Source organism: Macrotis lagotis, chromosome 1 (assembly GCF_037893015.1).
Source record: "Macrotis lagotis isolate mMagLag1 chromosome 1, bilby.v1.9.chrom.fasta, whole genome shotgun sequence".
NCBI lineage: Eukaryota > Metazoa > Chordata > Mammalia > Peramelemorphia > Peramelidae > Macrotis > Macrotis lagotis.
Window position 1 is genome coordinate 60,536,819 of NC_133658.1, and position 12,940 is coordinate 60,549,758.

Consider the following 12,940-nt stretch of genomic DNA (forward strand, 5'->3'; position numbering starts at 1 on the left):
CTATGCCACCTAGCCGCCCCCATGTCTTCTATTTTTAAAGATAAATTTGTGTTATTTATTGAAGTCCTCATCCGTATTCTTTACACCTCATCTGTGTTTTTCCCCCCACTTAATAGTATTTTATTTTTTCCAATTACATGTAAAGATAGTTTTCAACATTCAATTTTATAAGATTTTGAGTTCCAGATTTTTCATCCATATTCTTAATTTTATTTACATTTTACTTTTTTAAAAAAGCACAGAGTGTGCACTATAAAGCAATAATTTTGTCTTTCCTCCTAGGTAAGTAATTTTGTAGTAATAGCTGAAAAGTGTACCATTAGTTTAAGACAGATACTAGTGAAATGATTCCCTTGGTTAAAAAAGAAAGCATTTCCATCATTTCAGTACCAAACTTGTGGACATTTTAGCCTTATACAATTGGTATCATTACCTTTTCCGGAATAAACTTTTAAATTGTATCATCTAATTTAAATGTGTCTGTTTTGGGACACTTATTAAGCAATATGCATGATTTTAACCAAATACATATAATTAAACATTTTCCTGGTTGAGTGTTCTGCATCCCTATGCCACAGGTGAGGAGGTAGGGAGTGGACACAAATTTCTGATGGCTTTACTGTGAGGGGTGACTTTTCTTGAATGTGGGGCAGCTCTGCCATTGATGAGCTTTGTGAATCTGTACTAGTCATTTTATTGCCTTGGGCATAATTTTCTTCACTTGTAAAATGAAGTAAAAATCATCTTAAATTTTTTTTTTTTATTTTGAAACTTAGCAGACACAATATAAGATGACCATATTTATCTACAAAGTAGACCCAACACCCCTCCCCCCAAAGGTTATCGATGAAGCTGGGAATATCTGTTGTTTGTAGCTTACTTTTGTTTTTAGATATATCATAAATTCCATATGCTGATCTGCTTGTCAAATCAATAAATAGATTACAACTAATAACTCTTCCGTGCCAGAACTCTATGCTTATCAATGGGGCTCCAAAGAAAGGCCCACTCTATGCTTATCAATGGGGCTCCAAAGAAAGGCCCAAATAAAAAGTGCTTATACTCCAGAAGCACACAGTCTAATGGGGGAGACAATAGATAGAAAACTAGGTACAAACATCATTTCAGATGATTATCCAGTTTAGTTGGGGACACCCAAAAAGGTGGGAATATTGGAGGTGGAGATGATGGGGGCAGTTAGGGGCTAAGCAGCCAGAGAAGGCTTGGTGCAGGGAGATGGAGGGGATTGTTGATGGCATAGCCAGGAGTCCAGGGTCCCTGAATTCCAGAGTTTATGAAAAGACTGGAAAGTTAGGAGGGGGGGATGAGATTATGAAGGACTCTGAAAATTAGAGCATTTGCTACTTGATCCTGCAGCCTATTATGGAACTGATGATGAGGGGAATGATGGAGGCAGATTTCAGCTTTTAGGGTGAAGGGCAAGGGACCCATGCTTAAAGGGGTGGGAGATGAAGGTAACCCAGGAAAGGAGAGGTCAGAAAGTTTAGAGATCAAAGACTAGTGGTACAAAAATAAGAAGAGAAGCCAAGGAGATTAGTGCCTTGGGAATGGCCATGGAATTTAAGAACCAAGAGAAGTCAGATTATAAGCTATTAAGATTTCAAAATAGTCATTTATTTTTTGTGAGTTGCCTGCTTTGTGCTAACCCTTTGAGATATAAGTGTGAGAGAGAAAGATCCTCCCTGCCCTCAAGGAGTTTACTGTCTGAAGGGGAGGAACAGGTTCCTGGTGTGATGAAATGAAGAAACTCCAAGGAATATAGCTGGGTGAGGAGGAGGAAGAGGAGCAAGAAGAAAAATAATTCTCTTCCTAGGCATCTGGGCATGAAAGGTAGAATGACTCTTGTAACAAATATAATGTAAGGGACTAGCAGGGTAAGATTAGGGATTTTTGTTTTAAAAATGATCTCTAAGAGATCATTCTACCTTTACAATTTCCTCCTTCAATAAATTGGGGTGGGGATGGGGAAAGTAGCCTGGAGTAGCCTATTTTAATCTGCTTAATTAAATTTAAAATAGCAAGTTATGCAGTTAACCCAATCTTCATTTTTTTTCTATTTATTCATAGACTAGAGAAGACAGATTAGATTTACTAAATTTGATGCCTGAGGATACTAGCCCCAGCAGATGCAGAAAATTCAGCCCCTTCTCAAAGGATTGGCCATGACCTGGGCATAGTATCTTTAGCCATAAAAATTGATGGTGCCATCTGCTAAAAAGTAGATGTACTCTGCCTGGGTGAGGAGAGTGACTATACACTCATTCAGTCATGGATCCTTTATAATAGTCTAATTGCCATTTTATCTTTTATTTTATTTTTATAATAATAAGGTTATTATTATAACCTTCTAATATAATTTCCTCAAGTTTGAAGTTGTTTCTTATTATTTTAGGAGGGAGTGAAACCAAAATTATATTACCCAAGAACACCTCTATTTTCATAACAGAAATTAATGGGAAAAATGATTTACTTATAGAATCAACTTTTAGGAATTTGCTTTATTTCAGAAAGTGAAAATATTTTAAAATAGTTAAATATTGGTGATTTTTACATCATGTTTCTGAGATTCTGAGTTTTGCACTTTAAACAAAGTTTTAAACAAAACTTTGGGAGAGGGCTTCCTGAAATACTAAAACATTGTTTTTCAATTGACTAGGTTTCTTATACATCTTGGTTTTTGGATGCTTTCAACTATGCTATTTTAAAGAAAATTGACGTGCTCAATCTCAGCATTGGTGGCCCAGACTTCATGGATCATCCTTTTGTTGACAAGGTTTGTAGAAAAACTCCAGATAGTGTCAGTTTTGTTTGGTCTTTGTTTCTTGCTGGAATAAGTTCCCTGTGTTTGTTTTATTCATTTCTGTAGTAGTGTGGGGCTTCTGTAGTATTGGAAACTGCAGAAGGAGGTGCATGGGACCACGGAGTACACAGGTGGTGGCCTCAAATGAGGGAAAAGCAGGGTTTGACTGGGCCAGAATGGAGGCTGTGAAGAGCTAGAGAGGAGCCAGCTGCTTGTAAAGCATTTTTAGTCATCTTAACACTCATTGCCAAAGGACAAGAAATTCAATACATCCTATGTCTTAGAAAAAAGGAAAATAATCATTCAGGAGTAGTACATAGCACCTTGTTAATACCCTTCCTTTCTTCCATGAAACATATTTCCAGTACATTTTCTTGAGTTTGTAACTAAAAAGGTAGCTTTGGCCTCATGGGAAAGGAGCATGCACTGGACTTGGGAGTCTCTCAGATGAATTCCATTTATGTTTTTGCTCTTTTCCTTCCTAATGGGGTGACAGCCCTGCCTGTCTGAAACTCATCTCCTTCATCCACTGAAAAGAGTCACATTTTAACTCCTTACTTTGCAGAATGGTGGAGAAAGAATTTGTAAACTGCCAAGGGTAGACACCATTACTTGTTCCCAGGGGAAGGGCTTCTATTTCATTGTATTTTGTATATTTACTAACATGCAAACCATTATCATCTGATAATTGGCTTATTCTCTCAGTAGTCACTAGCCTCTGCATGGCCACAGTAGTCTGCTCATTTTAGGTAAAAGTTTGAAAAAAATTTTACTCTTTTAGGAAGTGTCTTTAGGTTTATTATTCTCTGGAAAATAACATGAATATTTAAAAAAGGCGTAATGCTTTTTTTGACCTTTTAGGTCTGGGAATTGACAGCTAACAATGTGATCATGGTTTCTGCTATTGGCAATGATGGTCCACTCTATGGGTAAGTAGCTTAAAAAGTAAAGTGACTTCTATGATTGCTCATATTTTACTTTGCACGTAATGGTGAATTTTGTTGTTATGCCACTTACTCAGATTCAGAGACTCCTATTTGGTAGAAAGGACTTCTTCCCTGTCTTGTATTCCATTTGATTTAATAAATGCATGTTTTGATTTAGGTAAGAGTAAGTAGATTTGGGTTCAGACCTCAGCCACTTTATAAGTATCTTAGAATAGTTCCCTTTACATTTCTAGGTGTGTTTTCTCAAGACGGAATATGAATTGGAGTACATGATTTCTAAGGTTCCTTCCAGCTCTTAAATCTCATAGGCACGTGTTGCAGTCATGTTTCCAAAGGTCCACATTATGAGAGAAACTTTTAAGAAGCTCCTCTAGCATGCTGTTCAAACACACATAGCTCCATTTGTTGAATTTCCCTCTATAACAAAGTGGAGTGAGGTCCCAGTGTAAAAATGAAGAGGAAGCAAGTGCTGGTTGGTCAGTGTGGCTTGAGAAGGCAGTAGGGGTCAGGTGGAGTGGACTAGAGTCTGGAGAGGGAAGCTTTAGGTGAGGGGCTGGGCTGCAGAAGGTGTGCATGGGGCCACAGAGTGCACAGGTGGTGGCCTCAGGTGAGGAAAAACCTGGGTTTGACTGGTCCATAATGGAGGCAGTCAAGAGTTAGAAAGGAGCCAACTACTTGTAAAGTATTTTTAGTCCTCTTGTACTCATTGCTGAAACAAAGGTCCCCTTTGGTAGTTGGTCCTAAAGAAAGAACCCTTTTTAGGAATGTTTTAGATCGTCTTTGAGTAAAAAATCATGCATTTTCTTCATGTCTTTACTATATCGTAAATGCTCTGGGAAAAATACTTGCAATGTATCCCCCAATATGCTTTGCCCCCAAATCTTTGGTTTCTGCTCTTTGTTCGCTGTTGGGGTACCTTGGAGCGTGACTAAAAAAGTGTAGTTTCCTGGCAGACTGTAAAGGCCTCATCCTTACATCGTACCTGGTACCGTTTTTCCCTCAGTTCCTTCTTTAGTCAAAACTGAAATCAGGACAGTGGGGACTTGTTTTGGGTGATGCCTACAAATTTACCTATCCTGGGTCTTACTCTTTTGAAATTGCCTTCAGATGGGAAGATCTTCGTCCCACGATCCATGATGAACTTTAATGCACAACCATACCCTTTACTCCTTCATTAAGTTCATTTTTACTTCATGTGTCTTACTGTTTAGTTAAGAGTGGGGTGGGGGAAACTCTTGGAAGGCAAAGGTCATCTATCTTTTGAGTATTCAGCAAGTAGTCACTAAGTCTTTTGGTTAGTGTCATACCAGTAGGGAGGTGTTGCAGTGGGGAGAGCTTCTGATACCCTGAGTTCATATCCATCCTCTGACAGTAGCTGTGGGTGAGTTACTTAACCTCTCTCTACCTCAGTTTCCCCATATGTTGAATGGAGAGAATATTGGCACCTGCCTCCCAGGCATGAGGATCAAATTAGCTAACATTTATAAAGGGCACTGAAAACACCAAAGTGCTTTTTTATAAATCTATTTTATGTGTAGAGGAAATTATTATTATTATTATTAATTATCTTGATTATAATGATTACCTCTAAGGATAGATAACTTTGTGCTTAACAATTTATAAGTAGTTAATGAAGATTATTGGTAGGATTTAATTTTGGTAAATGCTCAGCAATGATTTGAAATACTTTTTGCCAGAAATGCTAGATTCAGTTATGGGTTTTGTCATTGTTATAAGGCTACTTTTTTCATAGCAAAGCATAGAAAGGCAAGTTTACTGTCCAATTCACAACTTTTTCTCCCTCTTTGACTCTTGTCAGATTGTTAGAGCCAGCACAGGATATTTTTGTTTCTTTCTTGTACATTCAGTTCCATAGTCTGAGGTTTCGTTGCCTTATTTTAGCATATTTTGGTGCCAGTACATAACACAAATTGAATATGAAGGGGATTACATGACTGACTTAAAGAATCTTAGCTCAGGACATCTTAAAAATGGATAATTGATCTTCAATATCACAGTTTGCTGGGGAACAGAGGTGTCAAACATGGTGTTGCATTCTCAAAGGTGGTTTGAATCATATTAAAACATAATTAGGAAATATTTAATAAAATAAAATGCAATCGAACATAGAGTACATGACATTTTAAAACTTAAGTCAATGTGCAGCCTGCAGGGATCATTATATACAGAATTGTAGTCACATTTCTGTTTGAGTTTGACGCCCCTGCTGGATGGAGTGAATCCCCTGATAAAAATCCTGAGAGTTCTTGAGCTTCCTTCTCAGTTCTCGCCATGAGGGAAACAGAAAGAGTAAAAGTTAGTTGAAAAGTGAAGAAGAATGACCTTGAAGTAACTGGGCAGGTGATACAGTTTGCAGTGTTAGAGGGTGAATTATGTGATTCAGATGTGTCCTGCAGAAATTCAGAGAGTAGGAGTGGATGGGGCACAGCTTCCCTAAAGGGGCCCGAGAGAGTGAAGGGGAGCAATGCCCAGAAGGGGCATGACAAGGTCTGCTTGGGAGACCAAGCCATCAGAATTGAGAGGGTTGTCAAAGAATGAAAGCATGCGGTGAAACCTTAGACATTTTGGATGGGAATTTGCTGTTACTGAGATTATTCACTTCCCTCTTTGTCTCTCCTCCTTACTTGTTTTTGTGCCTCAATTTAGCACTCTCAATAACCCCGCTGATCAGATGGATGTGATAGGAGTAGGCGGAATTGACTTTGAAGATAATATAGCTCGCTTTTCTTCTAGGGGGATGACTACCTGGGTAAGCCTTTCTTTATTTTGAGTCTCGTTTGAAAAACTGTTCATTTTGCTCGAGAGCTTATTGATAGACAAGTAGGAGACAAGTCCCACATTCCAGAGCCGGGACTACAGGTGGACCATTTTTTCCCCAGATTGGAAGACAAAGGCTATTGGTGTCTGCCGGAGAGAAGACCAGCAAGCTTGTTGGCTTGACTCGTTGATGAACCCTTGTCCTGAAAGTGAAGTAGTCTCTTAGGATTGGATGGAATGGTCTAACATTGCTCTGCAAATGTAAACAGAAGGGCATGCTGGTTCAAGGATAAATGAAGTTTGTAAAATGGTTAAATACAAGCTGAACCTTGGGCTATGTCACAGAACTCAGTGACACAGAACAAATATTAAACAACAAATATTTGTCATTTTCTAGAATAGTTTGATTTTTACCATTTCTAGAGAAGCTCAGTTGGGCCATACTTCATTCAGTGCACTTTTATCAAGAATCCCATGGGGCTGAAGGTAGGGGCAACCACATACAGGACATGGTGCTAAGCACTAGGGGAAATAGAGAAATGATCCAGGTTCTCTTTCTTCAAGTTTATTGTTCAGCACAGATGGTGGAAATGTGAGAGAGCTAAATTTGTAGTCAGAAGTTTGCCCCCTGTCTCACTTTGTGTTCACTTCAACTCATTGCCTCCAAGCAAACTCTTTAAGAACTCTTTAAGTTATGTCTGAATTGCCATTGTACATCAGTAGGAATTTCCACACTGGGACCCACACCACAGGATCAGATTACTCCCCTGCACTCTCATACACCCAAAAGAAGAATGCCAAGTAGGGTGCAATCCACAGAACAAACTTGGAGTATTGTGAGCAGTGAGTCTTGGACATACTGCTCCATATACCCTATCACCTCAGATTTGGTCTAGAACTGCTCTGGGCTTTATTTTCCTTACGTGTCAAATTAAGGAGCTGGAATAAGGGACTTTGAATCTCCTTTTCCAGGTCTCAATCTGTTTTCCGTTGGTATCCAATTAGAGATCAATCATTGTTTCCAACTGAGGAAGGCTTGTTGGAAGTGGCTTTTGACCTGGGCCTTGAAAGGTGATTGACTTGTCAGTAGGCAGAGATGTAGCAGGAGGAGGGAATTTAGAGAAGTACTAGCCTTGAAAGGGTATCTGAAAGGTGCCCGGGTCTGTATGGGATGATAGGGTTTGCCTGGGCTGGGGTGCCCACATGTGAGAAACAATACCTTGAAATGAAATTTGTAAGGTAGGTTGAAGTTAAATTATTGAGTTTCAGTGCCTTAAAGAATGACCAGGGGAAACATTTGAAGGGTTTTGTAGAGGGAAGTTGATGGGAGTTCTCAAAATAGTGTCACTTAATACAATGCCCTTCTTTTGACTTGAAGGAGACCAGAATATTAGCAGAAGTGAATGTCAGTGATTCAGAAGTTTTATATGATAGGCCTTTGTAGAGTTAAAATAACCTGCTTAAGAAGTAGACAGAATCCTAGAATTTAAATTGAAAAGATCTTCAGGAGAACAATATTTTTAAGGACTACAATAGTGTAATGAAAAACAGCTTCAAAATACTAAAAAAAAAAAAAAAACCCAGATAATTTAGTTCAACTTTTAACAAAAATAGAATATTTAAGACTTTTTTGAGGAAGTTATTTAGCTGCTGAACATTTTGTTGATGCTGTTAGGTTTCCTTGATATCATTGTTAGATAGTTATTTGGATTATACAGGTCTTCTTCCCTAAATAAAACCAAAATTCGTGACCTAGTCACATTAATGTAAATAGCCATTGGAAGTATAAATTTATCTAATATATAAAAAGGACAGTCATCCTACTATATATACTCAAAATATAATCAGTGTTTCTTTCCAGTCTCAGTTTGTATGATCAGGGATATATCATACAGTTTTTTATAACTTAGTCTTTATTTTGTCTTTCTGTGAAGGAGACAAATCTATATTTGTGAAAAATATGTATATTTTGGGGTCTTTGTGTTTTTTGTGGATGACTGTTTTTGATAGAGTAATTGACTATAATAATGGAATTTTTGATTTTTAAAAATCTTTTCTGATCCTGACTTTAAAGTAATTGTACCAATAACATTATAAAGCAGGGGTGTCTAACTTTTTAACTCTTCCGGACTGCCTAACCATTCATGAAAATGATGCAACCCTCATCACTAACAAGCACAACAACAACAGGTTAGACACACCTGTTGTGAATTGACATTATAATATTCAGGGAAATAATTTTATTTTCATATATATATATATATATGGTCATGAACATAGTTTTGCAGTATACACAATGGGGAAATTATCCATTGTGCCAGTGTATGGTTGTGATAGGTGGATGAGAAATTCTGTTTTTTCTTTTTTTAATTCACAGGAACTCCCAGGAGGTTATGGTCGTGTAAAACCAGATATTGTTACTTATGGTTCTGGAGTGAGAGGCTCTGGTGTAAAGGGTGGGTGTCGATCTCTCTCAGGAACAAGTGTTGCTTCCCCAGTGGTAGCAGGTGCTGTCACTTTGCTAGTGAGGTGAGTATCCATTAGTAGAATTGAATTTCTGAATTGGTAATGTTCCATGAATAATTCAACATTAACCAAAAAAAAAAAAAAAAAATTAGGTTCCCACAGACTGAGGTGATTGTGTCCCAAAAGTTATACATTAGGCAAAAAGTTAAATGAAGACATTCCCCTTTCTACTTCCTTCCTCTTCTTGGAGTTTCAAGTAATCTCTCAAGAATGGTTAGGTCAATCAGTATAAAGACATTTACCAAATTGGGGACAATTTGATTCGTCGTAAATTTGTGTTTCATACTCATTTCTAAGTTGTAGGAATAGCTCAGGAGTGATTGTTATATATGTATGTATTTATAGGGTTTTCTTTTTTTTTTTTGAGAGGCTTTCATAGGCTTGCAAAATCATAAGCTTTTAAACCGTAGATCTCCAAATTTTTGCTCTCCATAGAGGAACTTTTTAGATAATATTTACTGCTGTGGAAGGAGAAAAGACAGTTTCCCGATTTTGAACCCCCACCCCCACCCCCCCAACAAGCTGAGTTGTTGATCATTATCAAGTTGGAACATTTAGCTGTTCAGATATTTGGATTTCTTGGAAATTCGTCGTCTTATTGGTTGTACGTAATACATATAAATTATTTCCACAATGGACAGATAATTGTCGACTGTTCCAAGTTTCCAGGCACAGTTCTCTTAAATTTAGCTCAGAGCTACACTCTGCCCAAGTTGTTAGGCTCTTAAGAAGCTCAGTTGTGGATCACAGATTTGCATCATTGGGCTGAGTAGGGCATGTCCTTATTGTAGTTTTTCCATTGAGAGAAAACAGTAAGTAAATGTGTGGTTTTCCAGTACTGTCCAGAAGCGTGAAATGGTGAATCCAGCAAGCATGAAGCAGGCCTTGATTGCATCAGCACGAAGACTTCCCGGGGTCAATATGTTTGAGCAGGGACATGGCAAACTGGACCTATTGAGAGCCTATCAGATCCTCAATAGCTACAAGCCACAGGCAAGGTTGGTTTCTCCTCTTCTGAAACTTAGCATATGTTTATGATGGAAGGCTTGTGTCTTTCTCTCTCGCTTTCTCTCTCTCTCTCACACACACACACACACACACACACACACACACACACATCTGTCTTATTTCTCCCCCTACTCCTCAAGTATTGTTGTACTGATGTACAATGGCAACTCACATGTAACTTAAAGAGTTTGCTTGGAGGCAATGAGAGATGAAGTGATGACAAAGTGAGACAGGAGCCAACCTCTGACTCTAAATATAGCTCTATTACATTTCTATCACCTGTTCTCAACTATAAACTCCAGGAAAGAGAATTCGGCTCATTTCTCTATTTCCCCTAGTGCTTAGCACCCTGCCCTACATGTGGTTGCTGCCCCTACCTTCAGCCTCATCAGATTCTTGATAAAAGTGCACTGGATGAAATGTAAGAATATTTCTAGTCAAATTTGGTAGAGTAAGTATAACATTTTAAAAGCTTTAGTTATTTCCAAGAATTTGTGAGGTGATATTTTGGTTCTATCTTTAGTGAAGGGTGAGACCATAGGTTAACTTTTACTGCTGCTGTTTAGAAATGGTGGTAGATAGGAATTTACCCCACTGGGACTGTCTTATCTGATGGTCATTCTTACCCATCATTGTTCATTTTCATTGACTGGGTGGAAAATTGATTTTTTTTTTGGTAGAGGCAGATTGCTAGAGGCAGAATGATCTAAGAGTAATGACATAAACAGATTCATATCATCCAGTGATTAGAATAAGTCTACATCTGTTATAATATTTGTTATAGTAATTGCTCATCATTAATTGTTAATCAATCAGAGTTGGTTTTCACCCATCAGGGACAACCCCTTTTCCAAAGACTTTTAACGATTTAATGGTATCTGAGATTTGTCTTTGGTTTTTGAGAAAACTGCTAACTTCAATTTATTGATTATTTGCTACCATAATTAATAAGTTGATTATTAATTACTCAGAAATTATGTCTTTTGGACTTCTAATTTGCCTCAAATCTTAGTAGTATATTGTTTTTCAGTCTGAGTCCCAGCTACATAGACCTGACTGAGTGTCCCTACATGTGGCCTTACTGCTCCCAACCCATCTACTATGGAGGAATGCCAACCATAGTCAATGTCACCATCCTTAATGGCATGGGAGTCACTGGGAGGATTGTAGACAAGGTAAGCTCCTTTTTGTCTGCCAGAATTTTCCATGACTTGATCTGCCAAGGAGCTGTGTGAGTTAGGCTCTGCAGGTGGGGTCTCATCACTTTATTAGCTGCTATTCAGGGATCTTGGTGAGCATACAAATTGTTGGTTCTCTTTCCTGATAATTGTGGATTTTATGCTTGATTCATTTACTTCTCCATCTTTACCATCCACTAGCAGGAGCATGTGATGCTTTTCATTGCTGTCCAACTGTTTCCAAACATTCATATGTGCCACTCCTCTCCATACTTGTGGGCAGGGACAGACACTTTATCTCTCATGGGCTCAATTCAGGTGCATGAACATGGTATACCTTTATAAGCATTTATTGAATTGAATGTTCCATGTCTTAGCCATTTGTAACAGAAAGGGTTACATGCTGTACAGACTTTTAATTTGCTCAGCCTGAATCTGTCCCACAATCTGTCCCCCCGCTTTAAATGAGAATTGAATGATTAATATATTTATAACCCAAAAGATATGCAATTATATATATATGTATATATGAAGGAAAAATATCTAGGATAAAGAAAAGGAAAGATAAGAGACAGAAAGAATTACACAACTGAGATGACTCCAACACCTGGAAATCTGGCTGGCTGGAGAAGTTGAGTCACAAAACAGCCGCTAGAGTCTCGATTGGAAAAATTCCTTCAGCAGAGCATCCTCTCCAAGGGCGTGACTTCCAAAGTCCACTTTCCCAAGTAGGACCTTTGTAGTGCTCACACAAAAGTGGCACAGGTCCAAGGGTTTCAAGACTGAACCCAGTGATCAGTGGGCTCTCTCTACTGAACTCGATGATCCATGAGTTTTGGCCAAAACACCTTCAGTGTGCAATCACTTTCTCCAGGTGTCTTGTGTTGAAGGGCCAAGTCCCCAGCTATGGACCCCAAAACATGTTTACTAGGAATGTTCCCCAGCATTCCTTGCCCTAGAACATGCCTTGATAGATCATGCTTCAGTTCAGTGTGCTCAGAAAATTCCTTCTCTTTGGACCAGGATGGCTGATAGGGAATATCTCAACTTAACCCTTCACCTTTCACTATTGCATGCAATTTTGGTAACATAAAATTTAAAAAAACCTTCCCACAACAAAATCAATGTAGCTAAAATTAGAAGATTAATTTACTGACAGAGTCTTTGCAATAAGTTTTTCTGATAAAGGTCCCATTCATTTCCAAGATATAAATAAAATCATTATAAGAATAAGTCATTTGCCAATTGATAAATGATCAAAAGATTTGGACTGACAATTTTCTAAAGAAGATATTCAAGCTATTAGTAGGCATTGAAAATATGCTCCAAATCACCACTAATTAGAGAAATGAAAATTAAAGGAACAATGAGATTCAACCTCAAATTTTCAAAGATGACAAAAATGTAAAATAACATGTTGGAAGGACCATGGGTAAAGGACCCCAGTAATTCCACTGTAGATGGAACTGTAGATTGGTTCACCCATTCTGGGAAGCAGTTTGCAACTGTGCCCCCAACTCAAAAACTGCATATCCTTTGACCTGGCAGTATTTCTTCTGGGACTGTTAACCCAAAGAGATCAGACAGAGGAAGGAGGACTTATGTGCACAAAAATTTTTGTAGTGAAAAACAGTGCTTGAGAAAGGCTGCACATATTATGGTGTATGAGCATATGATATATA

The 12,940-nt window shown here is 38.1% G+C and overlaps 1 protein-coding gene across 6 annotated transcripts in view; it reads left to right on the forward strand.

The window, feature by feature from the left end:
- MBTPS1 (membrane bound transcription factor peptidase, site 1) overlaps positions 1–12,940 on the forward strand; it is a 66,346-nt gene that overhangs the window by 25,777 nt on the left and 27,629 nt on the right. For all 6 annotated transcript variants that reach the window (XM_074201996.1, XM_074201992.1, XM_074202003.1 and 3 more), the window contains exons 7-12: positions 2,678–2,794; positions 3,683–3,750; positions 6,436–6,538; positions 8,924–9,075; positions 9,909–10,070; positions 11,111–11,255. In XM_074201996.1, the coding sequence (XP_074058097.1) occupies positions 2,678–2,794; positions 3,683–3,750; positions 6,436–6,538; positions 8,924–9,075; positions 9,909–10,070; positions 11,111–11,255 (747 nt within the window). The remainder of the gene's footprint in view (positions 1–2,677; positions 2,795–3,682; positions 3,751–6,435; positions 6,539–8,923; positions 9,076–9,908; positions 10,071–11,110; positions 11,256–12,940) is intronic.